Below are 20644 nucleotides of genomic sequence, written 5' to 3' on the forward strand. Positions count from 1 at the left end.
TATTTATTTTGATCACAAATTGGCACAAAATTTGATTATTATTATTATTTTGAATATAGAGCAGCGCACTCACACATACTATATTTGCTAGCTAAGTTTAAGCCAAGTATATATATAGAGTTAAGTAATTAATAGTTAATGAAAAGCATTATGCAAACGCAGCCAAATATCTTCCTTGCAATGTTGAGATTCCGTTGAAAACGCTACACACAATTAATTAATCAAAAATCTTGTTTATTTTTAAGCTACAACTATATACGTCAAGTGCTTGAAAATATTTGAAAAATATTAAAAAATTACAAATGAAAACTAAAAAACTAAAAAGTTTATCAACTCCACGAGTCAAAATATGTTTAAAAAAGATTTGCCTAAGAATTTGTTGATTAGTGCGTAGCCAAGGTCTTGTTTGCATATATATATCTTAGTATATATGTTAAATATATATATCTACATATTATATCTATATCGATTCTATGCTAAATATTTATGTATGTGTATCCAGAATTCGTGAATGAGTTGCCACCTGCTACGTCTAAATGTTTTTCCTTTCAAAATAACTCCAAATTGTAACGATTTACTTATAACCGATATTCATAACTATACCAATACATAACTGTTCAAACTATACGATCAATGTCTAAATTGTGCGCATTTCAATGTAGAACTATTTCGCTATCTTGAAAAGTTCTACCTATATTAATATACTCATTATATATATGTACTCGTATTCCTAAGTATACATAATACTAAAGCAATATTTGCATACAATTTAAATAAAATAAATTATTACCAATACAACTATAATACAAATACAATACGTGGCTATGCAATGAACTTTTTCTATTATTCAATTTGGCAAATAATTTATCCAGCTTTAGAATTGATAGAAAGTATTTGAACAAAAACCAATGCGGACAAAATTCATATTCTTTTTAGCGGCAGTTACTTAGTATTTTTGGTATTTTTCAGTTGACAGTTGCACTGCTTGCAACATTTAGTATTATTCATTTTCTAAGTATTTTATTACTGACTAAAGTTAAAATCAATCTGATTTCATTACGGTGACAACTATGCTCGACTCATAGTGCGTCGTCATTTGTGTTTATTTGTTTTTTAGTTTTTTTTTTTTTTAAATTAAAAGTGAATTTAGGTCTTCAACGTTTGGACATAAATTAGCCAGCCCGTCAGCATGCACTTCCAGTGTATTTTCCAACACGAAAGAGGCACGGCAACAGCTGTTCTACAGTGCTGATATCGATATTTCGATAGTTTATTTGCTTCTAACATTAAAGGAAAACACTGTGTCCGAAAGCGTTAACATTAATGTTTCGTGTGTTGCTCAAACTCAAAACTGAAAAAATTTCAAGCAGAACGTCTGGTGAGTTTTTTCGTGCGAGTTGCAGCAACGTTCTGCCAGCGATAACGTTCGATTAACTGTTAATTATAATAATTAAAAATTAATCGTGTCGCTTGTATAGTGAAAAGCAAATAGTTACACACTCAAATATTGCGCACAAATAGAATAACAAGACACAATAATACAGTTACAAGCTAACAAAGAGTAAATTTTGTTGATAAGAACGAGCTGACGGCAAAGAAAGAGAAGTGCAATTCCTCAACTGGTAAGTGTCACAACGCGAGCCCTAAAAAAAATAAGTGTGCGACTGCGAGTGTATAGTGTGTGTGTGTGTGTGTGTGTGTATGTACATACATACACATTTGTTAGATGTGCCTATTTGTATGTGTGAGAGAGAGTGCCGTTATCTATCCCTTTGTTGGCGCTGTGCTCTTTTGGCCCGCTACTGTAACAATTGTCAGCATCAATTTGCCAATTATGAGCTTTTAACCTCAGCCAGAAGTGAACACATCTTTCGTCGAGTATTTTTTGTTATTATTATTCAATAAATTGAATGGAAACACGACTCATTGCACTACCAGTGCCATTGTTGTCAATGCCAGGCAGCCTTCTCTTGAGTGTATGTGTATGTGTGTATATGCAGGTTGTGTAGCTATTGGTGTCTGTTTTTCCTATTGCATTGCACTTTTAGCTTCTGACATCGTTTTCTGCACCGCTATAAAAGCTGCTGTGGCTGCTACATATGATTGAAAGGGTGCGAGCAGGAGGGCGAATACAAAATGCTCGTCCATTCAATGTCAGCTTTTCATTGAACTTGATACTAAAAATTTGAGTGGTTTTTGTAGGCTGCGAAGGCTACCGACGAGGGCCAAGGCGCCAAGCTGTTGGACAGTTCTCTTAAATATTCTAGCTTTGAAACAACTAGGAAACAGGGCAAATATTCAACTATTTTTCAACGCTGGAAAAATATATGACATTGAACAAGTGACTCAACTCAAGCTTCAAATGCGCGTTCGTTTTGCTGCTAATGAGAAAGCTTTCATTTAGAATTAAAAGAAGCATTTGATGATACATAGTAAGAGATTGCCCTCGAAAAGATTGCGCACCTTATGTCTTAATTGCTCAAGCTGTGTTTGCACGACAAGCAACTTGTGCAAGGTCCAGCCTGCAGTAAGTAGCCTAGTTTCGCTCTTATCAACGCATACATACATGCATACATACATATGTATGTGCATATGTATATTTACTTATGTATCTATGTGCATATACATATACAGCTGCGCTCATAGAAATAGTAGTACAGTAGAATCCCGATAATTAGAAATGGCAAGCAGATGAGGTTTTTTTTTTATTTACACAGAAATTCAAGTCATCAAGAATTATTGAGAACGTATGTATGTATTTCTTTTAATGGGATAGAATTTTGTTCGATTTAGCGGGGTACAAACTATCGAGACTGGACTTTAGTAATATTTTGATATAGCTGATATTGTTCATATTTTGTTTATTTTGTTTTTGTTATCCAACATTTACTGCTCAGGCACACTACAATGTTTATAACCACAACTGTAAATAAATAACATTTGAATAAGATGTACCAGGCGGTAAAATAGAATTCCAGGAACAAAACTATAAACTACATAACCTAAATAACTCCTGTTGTAGCGAAATAAATAATCATTGCAGTTAATGCGATTTATTGCCTTAAGGTTTCCTTCCCGCTTAAAGGGTTCAAAAAAGAAAGGAATTAGTCAGCAAAAACTAGTTTTCTTCGCCCAAAAATGAAAGTGGAATGAATAACCAAGACTAAGGAGTTTATTGAAACATCTTCGAGTACCGCAAATACAGCAATAAATTGTGGAATACCAACTAATATCTTAGAATATATATTTTTTCATCAGAAAGATAAAATTCAAAAGTTTTTGTTTTTCAAACGAAGCTCTTAAATCAAGCCACACTGAATCAGTAAAACTTCGCAGTATTTGCAGTTCTGCTGTTGTCTTTTAAGTTCTTTTGTATTGTACTTGTTGTTGTGGTTGCTGTTGTTGCTGTTGGAGCTCTCAAGCCTGCAAATGACTTTCGAGAGGAAACAAAAATAAATAAAATAAACCGACTGAATATGCGCCAATTCTATTTACTGCTGACATCTCGACGCCCACACGCAACGCCAAGAAGGCAAAGTTCGTCCCAAATTGTGTGTTATTCATGAATGGAACCGAACGCGTTTCGAGTGGGGAATGCGGAAATGTCTGGGTGAGTGTGAATGAAACGGCTACAGCTGACAGCGGTTCGTCTATTCTGCTCTCACACACAGCCTGCGGCTTTTGCTGACTAACTGTTTATACTGCTTGATACGCAATGAAATGGGTTGCGGGAAAGAAGAAAGGGTATGATATTAGTTAGTAGATGTAACCAGACAGAGGACATATGTTTTAAGAGCCCATGGGGTGACATTTAATGTCGTATATAAATTGGTATAATGAAAGAAAGCAAATATATGGATGTACATATATACACACATATGTATACATGTATGCATGCAGATATAGAAGGTTAGATATAGAGATATAGATATGTACATATATGTGCCGAAATGAAGAGCTAAATGTATATACATATATGTACACACATACGTATTATAACTACAACTATAGTCGACATACTTTTACAGGGTATCTCTGCTGAGTACTTTCAACTAACTATTGTTTATCCGGGCAGCACATCATGCATAATCCAATCCCTAAAATGAGGGTTGACATTACGCGCTCTGAATTTAAATCGTCGTTGATCAGTTCCCGTTGAGCTTTTTGGTCTTTGGAGCTTTTTGGCCTAAGCATTTTATAATACTGCATCGCAGTCGAATTGACTTTCATAGGCAGCGCCTAAATGAATATCTCGATTCGCACAGTCGTAAATTGATTATGCATGCACATGATTGCCAGCCAGCCCAGACGGCCCCGCCCACGCTAGCGCATTTACCTGTCTGTGTATGTGTCTGTGTGTGCCAGGACTATAAATAGAGAAGGCTGCGCCGATTAGACGAGGTTCATTGCTTTGTGCAGTGAATTTATGAATATTACATGAGCATATCTACGACCCAGTCGAGGTGATAAACAATTTCCATCAACATGAGCCATATGTCAGTCGTACGTCTTCAAGTACCTGCAGTTCTGGGTATTGTTGCTCAACTTGCTGTCGTAGCTGCCTTTCGCACCTTCCTGTCCCCAATTGACGTCATTTTGTATAGCAACAGGATCATTGATAGAGGTTGAAATGAATCACAAGGTGCAGAGGTCGCATTAAAGAAAAAAATATATATACATATTTTTATTTCGAATTAAATTAAGTATATTTTGTAAACCTTGAAGTTGACCCAGATAATATTACATTAGATTACAGGTATTTTCTAAAATTAACCAAGTTCAACGGTATTAGGTGAAAATTGCTTTAAATTCTATGGCAAGAGGTTTAATAAGTGCCTCGTTCCGTTCCGGTGTTGAGAGTGCGTTCCCTGGCATTTCACAGCTTAGACCGTTAACAGCTCATCTCGGCCTTAATGGCCCTTCAGACAACACCCGATCCAATTGGACCGACAGGCCACTCCACCAATCCGCCAGCTGACAGGGGCCATAATCGAACCGCTAACCGACTAACCGAGCCAGCGAATGCGAGCCCAGACGCCCATTGCCGTCATCACATGACACACGCGTCAGCATGTCGCCCAGGTCCAAGCTTCCTGCATATTGTTGTTGCTGCTGCTGCTGTTGTGTGTGTTGGTGTTGCTGTCGTTCTGGTTGAAAGCAATTTCATAAATGGCTTCCGTTTGCACAGGACACGCGCAACGCTGTTATCGAGAGACCCATCCATAGCTTGCATCCTTTTCTCGCACCCAAAAAAAAACATGAAACAAAGCATGCTAAAAAAAAACATAAAAAGGCATATTGTGTTGCCTGCTTTCGGGCGCTGCGGCTGCCTCTACGTGCCGAAACGGATTTCAAATAATATAAACATAAATGAAATGCCAGCGTAGAAGCCGGCCCCAGCCATGATGTGATAAATAGAGGCACATCAAGGTCACTGTTAAGCGTAGAGTTAGCTTTTGCCATTTCAAAAATACCCAATTTAATATGTAGAATAAGCTTCTTAGCCGAAAAGAAATACACACAATGTGAGATCTTAATGCATTGCGATCGAGAGTCAACGAACTTGGGGAGCAGTCAGCTCTTCACCAAACGCTAACCAGGAAGCGCAAGTGCTTTGATTAATGTGAGTGCGTTTTGCACATTTTAAACCGTGCTTAATTCAATTAGCTTGCATTAACCGAGCCAGAATTTATAAATAAAGGCATACAGCAGCCGCAGGCCGAACGGGAATGGGCTGCCAATGGGCAAGTAGAACAATGGCAAAAGCACACTCGCACACACACACACACACACACAGAGACACAGCAAGTGCAGGCGTGCTCAATGTGTAAGAGGGGGTTAGAGAGAGACAGCACAACGGCTCGTGGCAGCAGCAGAACTGATTGCCATGACAGGCGCAAAGTGCAACGCAAAAAGAAAAAAAAATGCAGAAAAAAAAAATTTCACTGTCAAAGCCAAACAAAGAAACTGTTGAGCAAGCAAACAAATGCCTAGCTCGTGCTCACTCTTACTCTCACTCGCATTGTCTCGGTCTCTTGCAATTCTACTCCGTTGCGCTTTTAATAACGGTGCTTCAGTATTGGTAGAGCAGGCTGGCGGGCACCAGAGCTGATAAATAGTGCGTATACGATTGATTTGCATATCACTTAAATTGCAATTAAAAGTCGCCATAAACTGCAGTTAAAAATCAATATTATGCAAAATACTTGCGAATGCATAAGGAAGTTACAGCAGATATTTGGTTTATGGGTTAACGTATTTTTTTTTTCTGTTGTGTTTTTCATTTCGTGTTTCGCTCGCCAGCAGCTTTCATTATGACGTTGTTTCGTGTGCTTGCGCTTCTGATTTGCATGCGACAACAATAAGAACAACAACAGCAACGCATTTGCATGTCTGTGCAACAACAATGAACGCTGCCAGGCAAGTTGTTTATACCAGCCAAAAGGTGCATGCACAAACACACCGTATTTAAAAGAGAAAATAAAAGTAAATTGTTTTTGTTCATTTGATCGTTTTCCCACGCTTCAGGCAAGCAATAGCCAATTTAATAGTGTTGGTAGACGGAACAATTTGATCTACAGGGCTTTTTTTTAAATATTTGACGAACCGATATATTTTATAATCGATTACTATCGCTTAATGATGCACAATTAATGCATAAGACGACTTGAGACGTATTGTAAATGAGGCTAAAGACAAAAAAATTGTTTTTTTAATTACCCTTTTTCACAGTCAATGTAAAAGCAATAAAACTATCACCATTGCTCGGAACACCCTGTATGCGAGCTCAATGCCGTTGCCAATTGAGCAGTAAAATTAAAAGCCAATTTAACTACAGCATTGCTTTTAGCGCCGTCATTTTGTTATTAGCCTGGAATAGATTTTATGAGGGCCATTTGCCCACCCTCAGCTCTGTATGGATTTAATCTAAAATTATCATGAATATGACAAGGGTATTATTAGTTATATATGTATGTCTGTATGCCTCTCTTTTAGGGATAGGTCAGTGCGTGTAGAGCAGGGAGGCCCTATCGATTTTCGCCCAGACAGATTAGATTAGATACGCGCCTAGCTCAAATTTCGAATCGGCGAGTCAATTTGTCGCACATTATTTCAGAGCTGTCAAATAGCATCGATATAGTTCAATTTCCATTTACTTAACAGAATTGTTTATTTAATTTGTATCCAATGGCATGTCGCGCGCCGTTGCCCTCGCAGCTGGATGCCTGGAGACAATACCAAAATGTCTGGCCAGCCTTAGTCAGCAGTTCTCCATTCCCCATAGCCCCCATCCGCTTTCATGCTTGTGGCGAACTTGTTTCCTTGTCGCCTAGTCTGGTCTTGGCCTGGCGCCTCGATGCCTTTTAGCAGTTTTCTCCTTTGCCGACCAGTCGAAAGCAAAAGTGTAAAACTTGCAACAGTCTATAAATAGTTGCAGAACGGGAAATTTTCAATCAGCAGTGAATCGATATAGACCTTAACTGAACTCCTCTCTCTCTCTCTCTCGCCCATTGGCGCTCTTAATGAGTTTTGTGTGCTATTAATAATCGACTTTCAGCTTACACGTGTCCGTCGTCTTGCTAAGGGCATCTGTTGACCATAGCGAGAGCTTTGCCCTGTCCAGCGATGCATCAATCACTCATAATTTGTTTTACAGACAGCTACTGATTCAATTAGCTACAACTTGTTGGCAATTCCAAGGAATTAGAAGATGAGTTCTAACTTTGTCTAAGAAATTCCATGTATTATTCGTGCCTTCTAACAGATATCGAATACAATTTGAAATCCATTTTCGCAATATATTTAACTATCCTTCTTAATTTCCTCATACCTCTCTTTACTTTAATTATGGTAAATTGTGAGTTTGCTCTCCCTGGGTGATTCACTCTCTTAGTTAACCTCATGGTTGTCCCTTTTATAATAGCAATAATAATCATAAATACACATCATGCCAAACACCGCCCTTGGCCATTTGGCGCTGGCTCTTGGCTCTGCCTTGGCTTGGCTTGGTCGCTGCAATCTGAGCCCAAGTTTCCACCTGCTGCTCGTTTCCTTAGCAACGGCTAATTATGCGCAAGTGGAACAATTTAGGCTCATGGTCAACACCTTAGCTGGCAAACATCTACTGCAAATCCAAGCACAGCTTTCGCCCCCTCACCCACACAGCATCCACTTTGCCATGCGCGTGGCCCCAAAAAGTTTCAGCCATAAAAGTTAAAAGCCCCCATCCCCCGAGGTCCTACAACGTGGCCCACAAGCACCCGACTGCCTGGTAGCTGTTAGCTGTTGGCTGCGTCGCAATAAGTTTCTAATATCCATTGAAATGGTGAGCGAAAAAATAGAGTTTGATGCTTTGGGCATACGCAAAAGAATTTTCCTCCAAAGGAATAATCTATAGATATGCTTGAGAAGGTCCATGAGTTGGGTTGATCTAATCAAGTGTGAATGCGTGTTTGTTGGAAAACAAAGAAATGTAATATAAGATTTATGTGTTTTGTAAAAAATATATGTATATGGTTATGATGTTCTTTTTAATGTTTCCATCACATGTCAGAAAATACCTCGTAAGGCAAAGAAAGTTTAGTAAATATGAGACTCTGACATCAAGCTTCAAGCCTTGAACTATTTTAACTGCTTGTAATTGATACCTTAAGGTTCAATTTACCATAAATAAAAAATCCGGTTTTACCTGAAATGCTAATTTGTCATTTATTTCCTTAATAATTTTAATTAATACATTTAATATATATAATTAAAGCAGCGCGCAAAAATCTAAAATCGAGTCATTAAAATTTTCCAATAAATGCAGTAAACAGGAATTGTAAAAATATTTAAATTTCTCAAGTTAACTTACAAATTAAAATAAGAAAAGATATACAAATTTTTTAAGTGTTTGCAAGATCTATTAAATATACTCCTCATATATTACCAAAGGAAGTATGTATAAATGAAGATCAACTTTTGACTTATAGAGTATACTTCATACTCATATATGATTCGTCTCACATCAACTTTAAAAATAATATTGAAATGTTTCTGCAGCTGTACACCTAGAGGGTATATTCCTCATATAATATTAAAATATTATAAAAAGGAAAATAAATTTCTTGGGTATACTCTAGTCGTTACTTTTACTTATTCCATATTCCTTTGTTTTTTTATGAGCTTTTATTATTGTTGTGCTGCTGTTGCTCTTGCTTCGTTCTTAGTTGGCTGCGAGCATTGCATATATACTTATATGAATATATGTATGTATATATTTTGCTTTTTTTATTGCTGTTGTTTTTATAAGCGTGGCAAATGTTGTCAAGGATGTTGCTGGCGTTGGGCTTTGTATGTGTGGAGCAGGCAGTGTGAAGTGTCTCTTTGTTACCCGATGCCAGAGAGCTGGAGCAACGAGATAATCTTCAGAGGTCCGTAAATAAAACAAACCCCAACTACAACAAAATAGATTCAAGTGCTGAGCCTCCCACAACGATTACAGAGTATTCGCGCAGTCAGCCAGGCCAATATATGTAAATATGTATATATTTTGTATTATTATATCTTCCAAGGTCACAAAAAATGGGCGTAGGTCAGGGACGTTTTTATTTTCAATATGCTCTAATGTTTTAATATAGTTTAATTTGACTGCTAGCATTTGAAACTTTGAGTAAAAGTTTTCCACTTACAAACATGGGCGGATTTTAAAATTTTACAGAAACTTTTCCAGCACTGAAATTAATTTTTGTTTTCTCTGTTCTAATTGCAGCACAATTGTCTTTGCACAACCAACGTTTATATGAAAAAGACTGAACAAATACTACACTCATACCACAGACAAATATATACACATAAACACACACATACACCCACACTGCAAACACTTAGCTTGTAATTAGAAATAAATTCCACCGCTAGAGTGAAAGCAACAACAAACAAAGAACACCGCAAAGATGTCATCCCGTTCCAAAGAGAGAGTTGTTACGGCAATTCGTAAGATCTTCCACAAGTCCAGCAACAACAACAATAATAATAATAATAATAATAACAACAACAACAATAACAATAATAATAATAACAACCATAACAACAACAGCAACGACAAGAGCTGCGATAAAACCGATGGACCCGAGCACAGCAACAGTAGCAAGAACGTCAATAACAACAACAACAATAATAACAACATTGATGTCACCACCGCAGCCAACGGTGGCGCTGCAGCTGGAGCATCTAGCGAGGCTGCATCAGGAGCCGGCGCAGCTGCTCAGCTGAGTCCCAAGAATGCCATCGTGCGCGTTGCCGCCGAACAGGCTGTGTGCGAATCGCCGGGCAAGCGTCGTCGCCAGGATCACAAGTAATTGATGGCATTAGCTATATAAGTTAATATATGTGCATGTAAATATATGTATTTGAAACTCTGCACCTTTTACAGAGTGGCTCCCACGGCAGGACGCTCGGTCTTGATGCCGCCAGATGCCTCCATACGCTCGCGTCGCCTGATGAAGGAGTATCGCGAAATGGAACGCCTGCAGATCAAAAAGGATGCAGTCTTTACGGTAATGGCCAAAAAAGTGCTAAAGAGACTTATAATTTTATTACTTAAAATTCAAATTCAAGCAAGTCAATAATTATTCATATATTATAATATTGATATCTGCCAGTTACATTCATTCTACCAAAATGTTTATACCCTGATTTTCCTTTTTCAATGGGATCTCACGGTATACAAAATAAATGTACTCCACTAAAGCACAATTCTGATGTCCATTTATCAACTCTTTCAGGTGGAACTAGTCAATGACAGCCTATTTGAGTGGCACGTGCGACTGCATGTCATCGATCCGGATTCGCCGTTGGCCAGCGACATGGTTGAGATGAATGTGCCGGCGATTCTGTTGCATTTGAGCTTTCCCGACAATTTTCCATTTGCGCCGCCCTTCATGCGCGTCGTGGAGCCGCGCATCGAGAAGGGTTACGTGATGGAGGGTGGCGCCATTTGCATGGAGCTGCTCACGCCGAGGGGCTGGGCCAGCGCATACACCGTGGAGGCGGTCATCATGCAGTTTGCAGCCAGCGTGGTCAAGGGTCAGGGTCGCATTGCGCGCAAACCGAAAAGTACAAAGGAGTTCAGTCGGTGCGTTGTCCTTGATGCGCACAATTGAGTTGTGCCATTTAATAATGTGATTCAATTTGTTTCATATTATTATTTATATATTTTTTTTTCTTTTCTGTATTTTGAACTTTGGCAGTCGGCAGGCAGAGGAGTCATTTCGCTCACTGGTCAAAACACACGAGAAGTATGGCTGGGTAACGCCCGCTCTGGCCGATGGCTAAAGAGACAGTCTCAACTAAAGAACCCCGCCGCTCGCGACAGCAGCTCATGCGTTTGCCAACTTAGTCAACTAAAAGAATGCAAATCGATTTCCATTTACATATACACCGCTCATTATGATATTGCAAGCTAGTTGTAGGATGCTTATATATGAATATTGATTTGAACTCTAATTTGATTTCGACAAGTAAGATGTAAGCGATTTCAATTGTTGCAAATGAATACCATCCATGGAGACAAGAGATGAATCCACAAAAGTAACAGGCGTCAACTAACAAAGAAATTAACTTAAAATGTAATTTAGATGTAGAACACCCATGGAAATTGCGCAAAGCAAACACAAAAAAGAAAAACAAAAATTAAAAAAAAAAAAAAAACTACGACAAAAATGATGAAAGAAAGAAAAGTATTATAAATTCATTAAGTTGGAAGAAACTATATAAGTTCCGCATTACTAACACATACTATATATAAATATTATTTAAAGCATATACTAGTTTATGCAAACTTTATGAAGCATCTCTGAATGTGTTATTACAATTAGTTGTGATTTTTAAGTTTAAAACCAAATTACTGATCTAGCTTATATACACATATAAGCGCGACCATTTTCTTAAGTTTTGCATATAGTAAAAATAAATATATATTACATGTCTATCGGTTTTCTTAATTGCGTTTTCAATTATATGCGTATAATCATTAAATACACATTTCGTTGCGCTGTAGCGTATTTTAAAAATACGCGCTCGCTCAGTGTTGCACAACGTTATCATACACCGCGCTGCTGGTCAAGCATAGGCATGCGACTCGTCAGTCAGATTCGATCACAATGACGCTACGCATTTTACTCTCAATCGTTTGTCAGCTAAATTGATGACTCGTCACTTAAAAGAGTATATTTTTAAATATATTTGTAGGTTGATTGAATTAAATTATTGACAAGTTAGCCCAGGAAGCATTATTTTTCTCAATGCTATCGTTGATTTTACTCGAATGTCTGAACGTGCCTGGTTACCGCACTTATATCGTTATTCAACACTGAGAAAAAACTAAAACTGGCTGCAGAAAATTGTAATCACAGGACATAACTTTGTAAGTAAATTAGAGCATTTAGATAACTTATTAAGCAACCAAATGCAGAACAAAAGATGCCGCAAACTGTTGCCTATCTAATTTGTCCAACATTTGCATGCGTTGAGTCTAAATAATTGGTGTAAAAAGCCAGCAAAAACCTCGCCACTCGCAACGCACGCAGTTGCTGTAAAAAAAGATTGTCAAGCTGCGCGACGGTGACGCTGACGACGACGACGACGACGGCGCCGACGTCGACATCGACATCGACAGCATTGTCGAGCTGCACTGGCGTCCGTATAAGAATTTTAGGCAAATCCTAACTTAGATATGCTAGCAAACTGCGCCACATGCACCACATGAGCTGCCCAAGTGAACCGAACGACCCAAAACTGAACCAGCACCAGCTGAGTGCGAGTGAGCGAGCAAGAACAAAATATGTGTGTAGTTGTTTTTGTTGTTATTTTCTGTGTGTTGTATAGTAACTAAATAGGTGAATGTGTGTGTGTGTCTGTATGTGTGTTGACAAGCAATTTTGTAGCAACCGAAACCCACGAAACATAAAAATACCCACAGCCTAAGCGTCAGCAGCCCGCAGCACATAGCAAAAAATAGTAAATACATAGTTTTTGTTTGTTATTTATAGACTCGTTTCAATGGATACGAACGCTAGCAGCAATAGCAGCAGCAGCAACAGCAACGATGAGCAGCCCAGCAAGACGCCAGCCGAGACAGAAGCAAATGCAAATGCAGGTTCTGTCCCCATGGATACCCTCGAGGCCCCGGCCAGCGCCACGATCAGCTGCAGCTCCAAGACTTTAAAGCGCTGCGTCAGCGTGCCCATCATACGCACATTGCCGGGCAAGCCGACGCCCATGACGACACGCGCCGCCGCAGCAGCTGCCGCGGCTGCCAAGGAACAGACACCAAAGAAGAGGGATCAGCAGTCACAGTCGCAGCCACAGCAGCGCTCCGACAGCAACATTTGCTCCACTTTCAGCCTGAGCACCGGCGCAGGCATCGATTGCTTTGGCAAGAGCATACACATACGCTCACAGCCTAACTCCCGGGAAGTGTCGCCGGCGCCGGTGTTCAATCCATTCACACCACGTGCACGTCGCTACTCGGCCAGCTACAGTCCAGCGCTTAACGGCGCCGGGGGGAGCTTGGGCACAGCGCTTTGTCTGACGCCTCGCGTCTCGCAGCTGCGACAGGAGGAATGCGCCGATCTGAATAGCCGCGAGGTAAACCATGAGCGGGAGGTGCATCGCGAAATTCAAATCTCACAGAGCTGGGAGGATCTCACCCTGGTGACTGAGAACTGGTCCTGCAAATCGGATGAACTCTCGAATCCGCTGCAGACGCTGCCAACCGGCAGCAGCAATAGCACCAGCTGCTCCAGTCCCAGTCCCACCAGCAATCGGGCCGGCATGCGTTTGCCCTACTCGCCTTCGCCGACACGTCGCACCTTCGCCACGCGGCGTTCCATGTCGCCCATTCCGATGCGACCATCGTCTCTGGCGCCCGTCAAACGTAAATTCGAGCTGGACGACAACAATCCCAGCGTCAGCAACTGGAGCGTCTACTCCCCGCCGCCGCCAAAGAAAATCTTCACCGATAGGTAAGTTAAGATCAGATTTGACTTTTGATATAGTTATGAAACTCATCTCCAATTGCAGCCGCGGCTCATCACCTGTGTGCCAATCGCCCTCGTCTGTGTGCCCCAGTCCCGACTCGGGCACCTATGACGGACGCATTACTCCCAAGCTGTTCATATCGAAGCTGTGCACAAACAACAATGCCGCCGGCAACAACAACAACAGCAGCAGCAGCGGCTGCCCTTCTCCCGTGTCCGCCTCGCCCAGCAACGTTCTGCCTGTGAATGGACTGGATGGCATCTGCCTGGCGGGCGGCAGTCAGAGCCAGAGCATCGACGAGGGCATTTCCATACCGGAAAGTGAGACGAACACCTGCCGCAGTCGCACCTCGTCCATCTTGTCGACGGCCTCGTCGAGCAGTGCGCTAGGCGGTCCCCAGCTGCTGGTCAACGACATGGTGGACGATGCCACGCTCATGGATGATGCCAAGAGCGAGACGTCATCGATTGGTGGCTGCTCGACCATCAGCATTGAATCATCCTCGTGCGACAGTGGAGCCAAAACGGGGGCTACCTTTCTGAATCGCCTCGTTGTCGACGATGGCTGCTCGCCGGTTGCCCAGAAGAGTTTCTACATCAACAAGCAGGGCTTCTCAGGGGCCAAGAAGTTCATAGTTAACCACGAGAAGCTGGGCACGTCTCTGTCATTGGACAGCAACAAGGCCACCAAAATGGATGTACAGCAAAAGCTTTAAGCGATCCAATCACATCGCACTGTACCATAGATAACCTGCAGCCGTTTATACCCTGTCTAATTTGTATATGCCGCTGCCAGCACCTAGTTATAGACGTAGTTCTTATGATGGCACCAATCGAGCGTTATTTTAACCCAGCACCCACCCAATGTCCCGAGCTTTTCTCAGTTCGCGTCTTAGCCTTAAGTAATGTACATAATTAAGTTGTTTAATGCCAGATCCTTCGTAAATATTTGCATATCAAATCATCGCCTATATCCTCTATATCTCCATATACTGTTAGCAACATTTTTGTTTTTAATATGTTTATGGCGCACTCCGATTCACCTGATCCCTATCCCCCCAGCGCCATCCCATGTGTCGCATTCATTTCCAATGCCGTTTCGATACATGATACTAATATACTTATGACACAATTTTTTAAAAATATATATACATACATATATAGACACACCTAGTTATATTTAGCCCTATTTACGGTACACTTAGTTATTAGCCCGCTTAGATGGTAGTACCAATCCAATTTTGCCAAATATGTTTCTTATATATGTAAATGTGCGTATGTATATGCTGCGTTTCAAATTCGATCGATTTATAGCGGATAAACGATTATATCCGAAATTATATACAAATTTGTATTACGACTTAGCCGATCTTCGTATGCGAATTTTTAAATATTTAGCTTCAAAATGTTATTTTAAATGAAAACAAAAACAATAAACAATATTTTTTTCAATAGAACGAAAACAAAACTGTTTTATCTGCTTGTGAGGACACAAAATGAGAGGAGGAGTATGGGATAATCCAATTTGAGAATTTCAGTATAATTTATAATTTCAAAATGTTATTTTAAATGAAAACAAAAACAATAAACAATATTTTTTTCAATAGAACGAAAACAAAACTGTTTTATCTGCTTGTGAGGACACGAAATGAGAGGAGGAGTATGGGATAATCCAATTTGAGAATTTCAGTATAATTTAATCTAAAAAATAAGATTTTAAACAGATTTTTAGACAGATAGCAGCCATCAGCTCTTAACCACATATTTGTTATAGCTAACTTTAATTTTATTCCGATCAGATTTAATAGATATATTCCATAGCCTTCATAGCCCTGAATAATTAAAAAAAAAAAAGTATAAATAACTCAACCAATCTGATTATCTTGGGTTTATATTTTTTTTTTAATTGCTCTATCAACTATATAATTTTAGTTGTATGTGTATTTATTTTTAATAACCCAAGCCATTATGGGATAATATTTATTTTTAGTATACTGATTCTCAGATATAATTATTGCGGTGTGTGGGTATGTGCGTATGTGTGCGTTCACTTTTGCCCATGCAAACGTATGTATGTAGGTATGTGTGCGTCCGTCTGGCTCAGTAAAAGTTCGAACAAACTGGCCGAGCATCGCTCTGCACTCAGCAACTCTGGCAGGCACTGAACGAGTCTACTATTTGCGAACTGCCCAGGCTGGGGGCGAATGGGCGTACGCTGATTAAAAAACAAGTTTCACACTCGATTTGTACTTTCAGTCACGATCCGATCGCGCTCGGCAGTCAGGCAGCCAGGCAGTCATGCAAGAGGAGGTGGAAGCGAAAGAATGGCAGTAGACGTTGGTGTGACGTGCGATCGGGTTAGCAGAACCAACCACCCACGCTAAATACATACAAATGAGACCGATAGGCAAGCTACATTCATACGTACATACATACAGACATTCCTTTGCATAGGTTCGTGTATGTTTAAAAGGGCATCTCCTTCGTGACGTTGCACAACACTGCCCGAAGGCTGACACAGCAACAAGAAACATTCATACATACATATGTATGTATGTATATACGTGTATGCGTAGGTTTCTGACAACGTCGACAGCGATGCCGACGTCAACGCTGACGCCAGCAACCTAACAATAAAATGAACATACAACAATAAAAAACAAAAGCAAGACATCGCAAATAATTAAACTCTGTGGTTTTTGTTGTTGCTCCAAAAAGGAAAAAGAGCAGCAAGAAATGGCTGCGCACGGAGCTCGCGCTGCTCGGCAGCCACTTCTGCTGTGGTGGCTGCAGCTGTTCTTGTTGTTGTCTTCGTCGTTGAGATGCTTTTATTGTTGTTGCCACGATTCGCTTCGCTTCGGTCGTGCTTTAATGGAGCTCGCCTCCTTCTCTCTCCCCAACATTGTCGCCGTCTGCTAGACTGCTCGCCGTTTGCTGCTCGAAGTAATCTTGAAAATCGTGAGTTGAGTTTCGCGCGACGCTCGTTGGTTTCTTTTTGCTCTCACTGTACGCGATCGTTGGTTTTGTTGGTGTTTTTGTTGTTGTTGTTGTTGTCATTATTGTTGCGTTTCTATGGGGCCTTGCTTTTGGTTCGCCCTGCGCATTTTCTTTGTTTTTCGTATTCGTTTTGGTTTTGGTTTTGGTTTTGGAGCTGTGCGCGCCTGAAGAAAAATCAAGTTAACAGCCAACGCACGCAACGGCACCGCGTGTGGGTGGGGACAGGGGAAAAGCCAAAGAGGAGCAGCTTGCCGGGTCGAAAAAAGCTATTTGGTATTTATTGTTGTTGTTGTTGTTTTCAATATGCGCGTGCATTAAAAATAAAAAGCCTGCAGCGCGCGTCGACGCCGACGTCGATGTCGTCTTGCCTGTTGCGCTCGTTGTTTTGTTGCTGGCGCTGCTTTTGCTTGTTGTTGTTGCTTCGCTTCGCTGATTCACAGTGAGCAGCGAGCGAGGCAGAGGCGAGGCAGCGGGCCGACTGAAACTCGACTTTTGGCGTTTGTCGAGGTTGCTGAGCCCGGGCGAGCGAACTGCGAATCCAGTTTCTTCTTCACTCGGCCTCGGCTAACAACGCGAAACAGCCACGGCAAAAAAAAAACAGCGCCAGTCACAAATTACTTTTCCCCCTTTTGAATTTTTTGTTTGGTTCGTCTTTTTTACGCAATTTGTTTACGGATTTTTAATGTATTGCGGCAAGGTATGTTATTGTTATAGACGTTCGCGCAAGGATGTGAATGGCAATTAGCGTAATAAGCATAGCATATGCATAGGCGCAAAAGCTCTCTATCTCTCTCTCTCTCCCTCACTCTCCCTCTGTCTTCCTCTCGTTCTCTCTTATTTTGTTAAACTAACTATGCGCATATGTATTTTGTATGCTGTGTATTTTAATTTCCTTTGTTTGGCCATTTCAGGGCATGGAGCTTGCCTCGGCTGGCTGCGCTGACTGCTGCAGCGACTGCGCCAGCGCAGCGCCCACTTGCTGCGCAGCTACCGGCTGTTGCGATGCTGCTTGCTGCGACACCGACTGCCAGCTGCCACCAGATCCTGTGAACTACGAATACCACGAACCGGAGGAGAACTTTGTGTCCATCGACGATGCCAAGATTAAGAGTCTGCTCTTTGAAATCGGCCAGCAACAACAAGAGCTGCGACGCCAACAGCAAGAGCAAAAGCAGCAGACGGAGCAGCAGCCGCAGCCACAGCCGCAGCCACAGCCGCAGCAACAAATTATCGAGCTGCTAGACGATGATGAGGGGAGCGTAGGGCCGCCGCCGCTGATGTTGATTAGCACAGCCCGTAGCTTAAAATCTGAAAAACGCCCGATGACGGATAAGCAACGGCTGGCAAAGAAACTGAAGCAACGGCATCATCGCATCGTGGCCAGGATTGAGCTTAGCGACAGCGAAAGCGAAAATGGAGATGCGGAGCAGACGGCTAAGGAGAAAAATTCTGAAGATTTGCCTGCCGCGAATGTCAGCTGTGAGCTGGAGGAGCCAACAGACCAGGTCATTGAACTGCCATCGGATGACGAAGAGAAACAACCCATGAAATCAGCTACCCGCAAGCGCTCCCCGAGACCATACATAAAGCGACGCGGTCGACACTTTTACCAGTGCCAGGCGTGCGGCAAGAAGGTGCAGTCCAATTATAATCTGCGCCGTCACATGATGATACACACAGGTGAGAGCAGCGATTGTGCAACAGGCGTGGCCTGAAACGAGAAAATCTAGCAAAACTGAGATCTAATATATAATGTTGGTAATATTTGGTAATATGAATTTGATTTAATCTCTTAAAGAAATGTATTGAAGCTCAGATCTGATTCGAGTTGTCGAAAATTGCAAGGAATTTATATTAAATGTTTGATTTCATTGAAACTTGATTGAATACAAATTTGAGCGTTTTTCCATATTCTTCTATTTCTGTCCTTGATATACAAATATTTAAAAATATTTCCTTGTTATAAAGTGAAATATTCATTGTTTGATTAATATATCAAATGATAAATGATTTGTTAATGATTATTTCAATTTTGTAAACTAATATGCATATAGATATAGGTACATATTTAAAAACTTAATAGCTTTTTTGGTATGTATGGTATGCTATATGTACATATGTATATTTTTTCTCTATTCATTTTTATGAGATTATATAGGCATATAATAATCTTTTTTTAACATTGTGTATTGTTGATAACATCGTAAAGATCAGAATAATTTATTATTGTACATATTACACAATTCTTCAGGTATATATCATAAAACTAAATGAATCTTAATAAAATAAATTTTCTATGTGCATTTCCATCAATCAGGTGAGCGACCCTTTCCTTGTGATTTGTGCGAACGTCGCTTTCGGGAGTTTAGCGATTTGAAGAAGCATCGCAGACGACATATAAATGATCCGCGCTATATATGCATGATCTGCCGCATTCATACGCCCATGGAGCAGGACTCGACACGCTGTGTGGAGTGCGAGGGCAAGAATCTGTTGTTAGCTCCGCAGGACTGTGATGCTCTGGATGCTGATAAGGAGCCAATTGATGAGACTGAGCCAGCGTTGGACGAGCAAGACGAACAGGAGGAGCAAGAGGAGGAGCAGGACACGGATCAGGAGTTCCTGCCGGAGGACAATCAAGTCGAAAACGAAGTTGTGTCGTTGCCAATGCCAACTCTGCCTCCGACATTGCTCGTCACACTAGTTCCCGCACCACCCCCACTCACGCCAGCCCCACCTGCCCCGCCCGCAATCACTCTCACTGCCCTAACGCGTCCGCCCCTGCCACGCAGCTGCAGCAGCGCCAACTCCTCATCCTCGCTGAGCAACGATGTGGCACCAAAGCGTCCGGCCAGAGTAACGCGCAATCGACGCACTTACCCCTGCCCGCTCTGCCAGCGTCCCTTTGGCACACGCCACAACCTGAAGCGCCATTACATGATCCACACCGGCGAGAAGCCGTTCAGCTGCAGCAAGTGCCGCAAGCCCTTCCGCGAGTGCTCCACTCTCAAGAAGCATATGGTGACCCATATGCGCGATCGCTGGTACAAATGCCTGCGATGTCCCGCCAAGTATCAGGACTATCTGCACTACATGGAGCACAAGGCAACGCACGGGCTGGACGCGCAGTCGGAGACGGGCGCACGTGGCCGTAACAGACAGATATCCCCGGATAGCGGCGATGGCGATAGCTCTTTGGATGACTGGCTGGAGTGCTGCGAGTGTCAGTTGCGCTTCACCCAGCTGGATGCCTATACGGAGCATATGAAGCAACACGACCTGGAGCTGTATGGACTGAGTGTCGATGATCTGGATGAAGAGGACCAGGATGTCGATGTTGCCTAACAAAAATCAATTATCTATATACAGATATACACATTCCATTTGTTAAACGTGTTGCATTTCAACAAACATTGTACTGAGAAGGCGAGGCACCAGCTGCTGGAATAACTCCTTCAGTAATACTATTTATTCACTTACCGAATTTGTTATATTAGATGTAAGATTATACTATTAAATTGTAATTTATATTTCAAAAGAGATTCTGGAATCATTTAATGCTGAAAGATTTTCTCTTTATGCTTAAAGTAAACAATTTCAAATTCCAATGGATCAATATTTAATGA

The 20644-nt window shown here is 41.2% G+C and overlaps 3 protein-coding genes across 8 annotated transcripts; all 3 read left to right on the plus strand.

The window, feature by feature from the left end:
- The first annotated feature begins 1152 nt into the window (after window positions 1–1152).
- On the plus strand, window positions 1153–11969 carry LOC115562225 (ubiquitin-conjugating enzyme E2Q-like protein 1). The gene is made up of 5 exons (XM_030383299.2): window positions 1153–1622; window positions 9752–10336; window positions 10415–10538; window positions 10767–11116; window positions 11232–11969. Exons 2-5 carry the CDS (start codon window positions 9936–9938, stop codon window positions 11314–11316), a joined length of 960 nt encoding a protein of 319 aa, XP_030239159.1. The 5' UTR covers window positions 1153–1622; window positions 9752–9935; the 3' UTR covers window positions 11317–11969.
- A 218-nt stretch (window positions 11970–12187) lies between these two features.
- LOC115562223 (uncharacterized) lies at window positions 12188–15489 on the plus strand. 4 transcript variants are annotated; one of them, XM_089257155.1, is made up of 3 exons: window positions 12188–12406; window positions 13012–14006; window positions 14065–15489. In XM_089257155.1, exons 2-3 carry the CDS (start codon window positions 13042–13044, stop codon window positions 14735–14737), a joined length of 1638 nt encoding a protein of 545 aa, XP_089113281.1. In that variant the 5' UTR covers window positions 12188–12406; window positions 13012–13041; the 3' UTR covers window positions 14738–15489. The 4 variants fall into 4 exon arrangements, with proteins under 4 accessions (XP_089113281.1, XP_030239156.1, XP_089113280.1 ...); XM_030383296.2 differs by having other exon boundaries at window positions 12202–12406; window positions 13032–14006; XM_089257154.1 differs by lacking the exon at window positions 12188–12406 and adding an exon at window positions 12515–12825 and having other exon boundaries at window positions 13032–14006.
- Window positions 15490–16116: 627 nt separating this feature from the next.
- On the plus strand, window positions 16117–20556 carry LOC115562222 (uncharacterized). Of its 3 annotated transcripts, none has more exons than XM_030383293.2 (3): window positions 16117–17715; window positions 17930–18698; window positions 19336–20556. In XM_030383293.2, exons 1-3 carry the CDS (start codon window positions 17701–17703, stop codon window positions 20361–20363), a joined length of 1812 nt encoding a protein of 603 aa, XP_030239153.1. In that variant the 5' UTR covers window positions 16117–17700; the 3' UTR covers window positions 20364–20556. The 3 variants fall into 3 exon arrangements, with proteins under 3 accessions (XP_030239153.1, XP_030239154.1, XP_089113260.1); XM_030383294.2 differs by having other exon boundaries at window positions 16117–17027; XM_089257134.1 differs by having other exon boundaries at window positions 16117–16979.
- Window positions 20557–20644: the final 88 nt, after the last annotated feature.

Source organism: Drosophila navojoa, chromosome 3 (assembly GCF_054131105.1).
Source record: "Drosophila navojoa isolate 15081-1374.11 chromosome 3, UAZ_NAV_1.0, whole genome shotgun sequence".
In the NCBI taxonomy this organism is placed as follows: domain Eukaryota; kingdom Metazoa; phylum Arthropoda; class Insecta; order Diptera; family Drosophilidae; genus Drosophila; species Drosophila navojoa.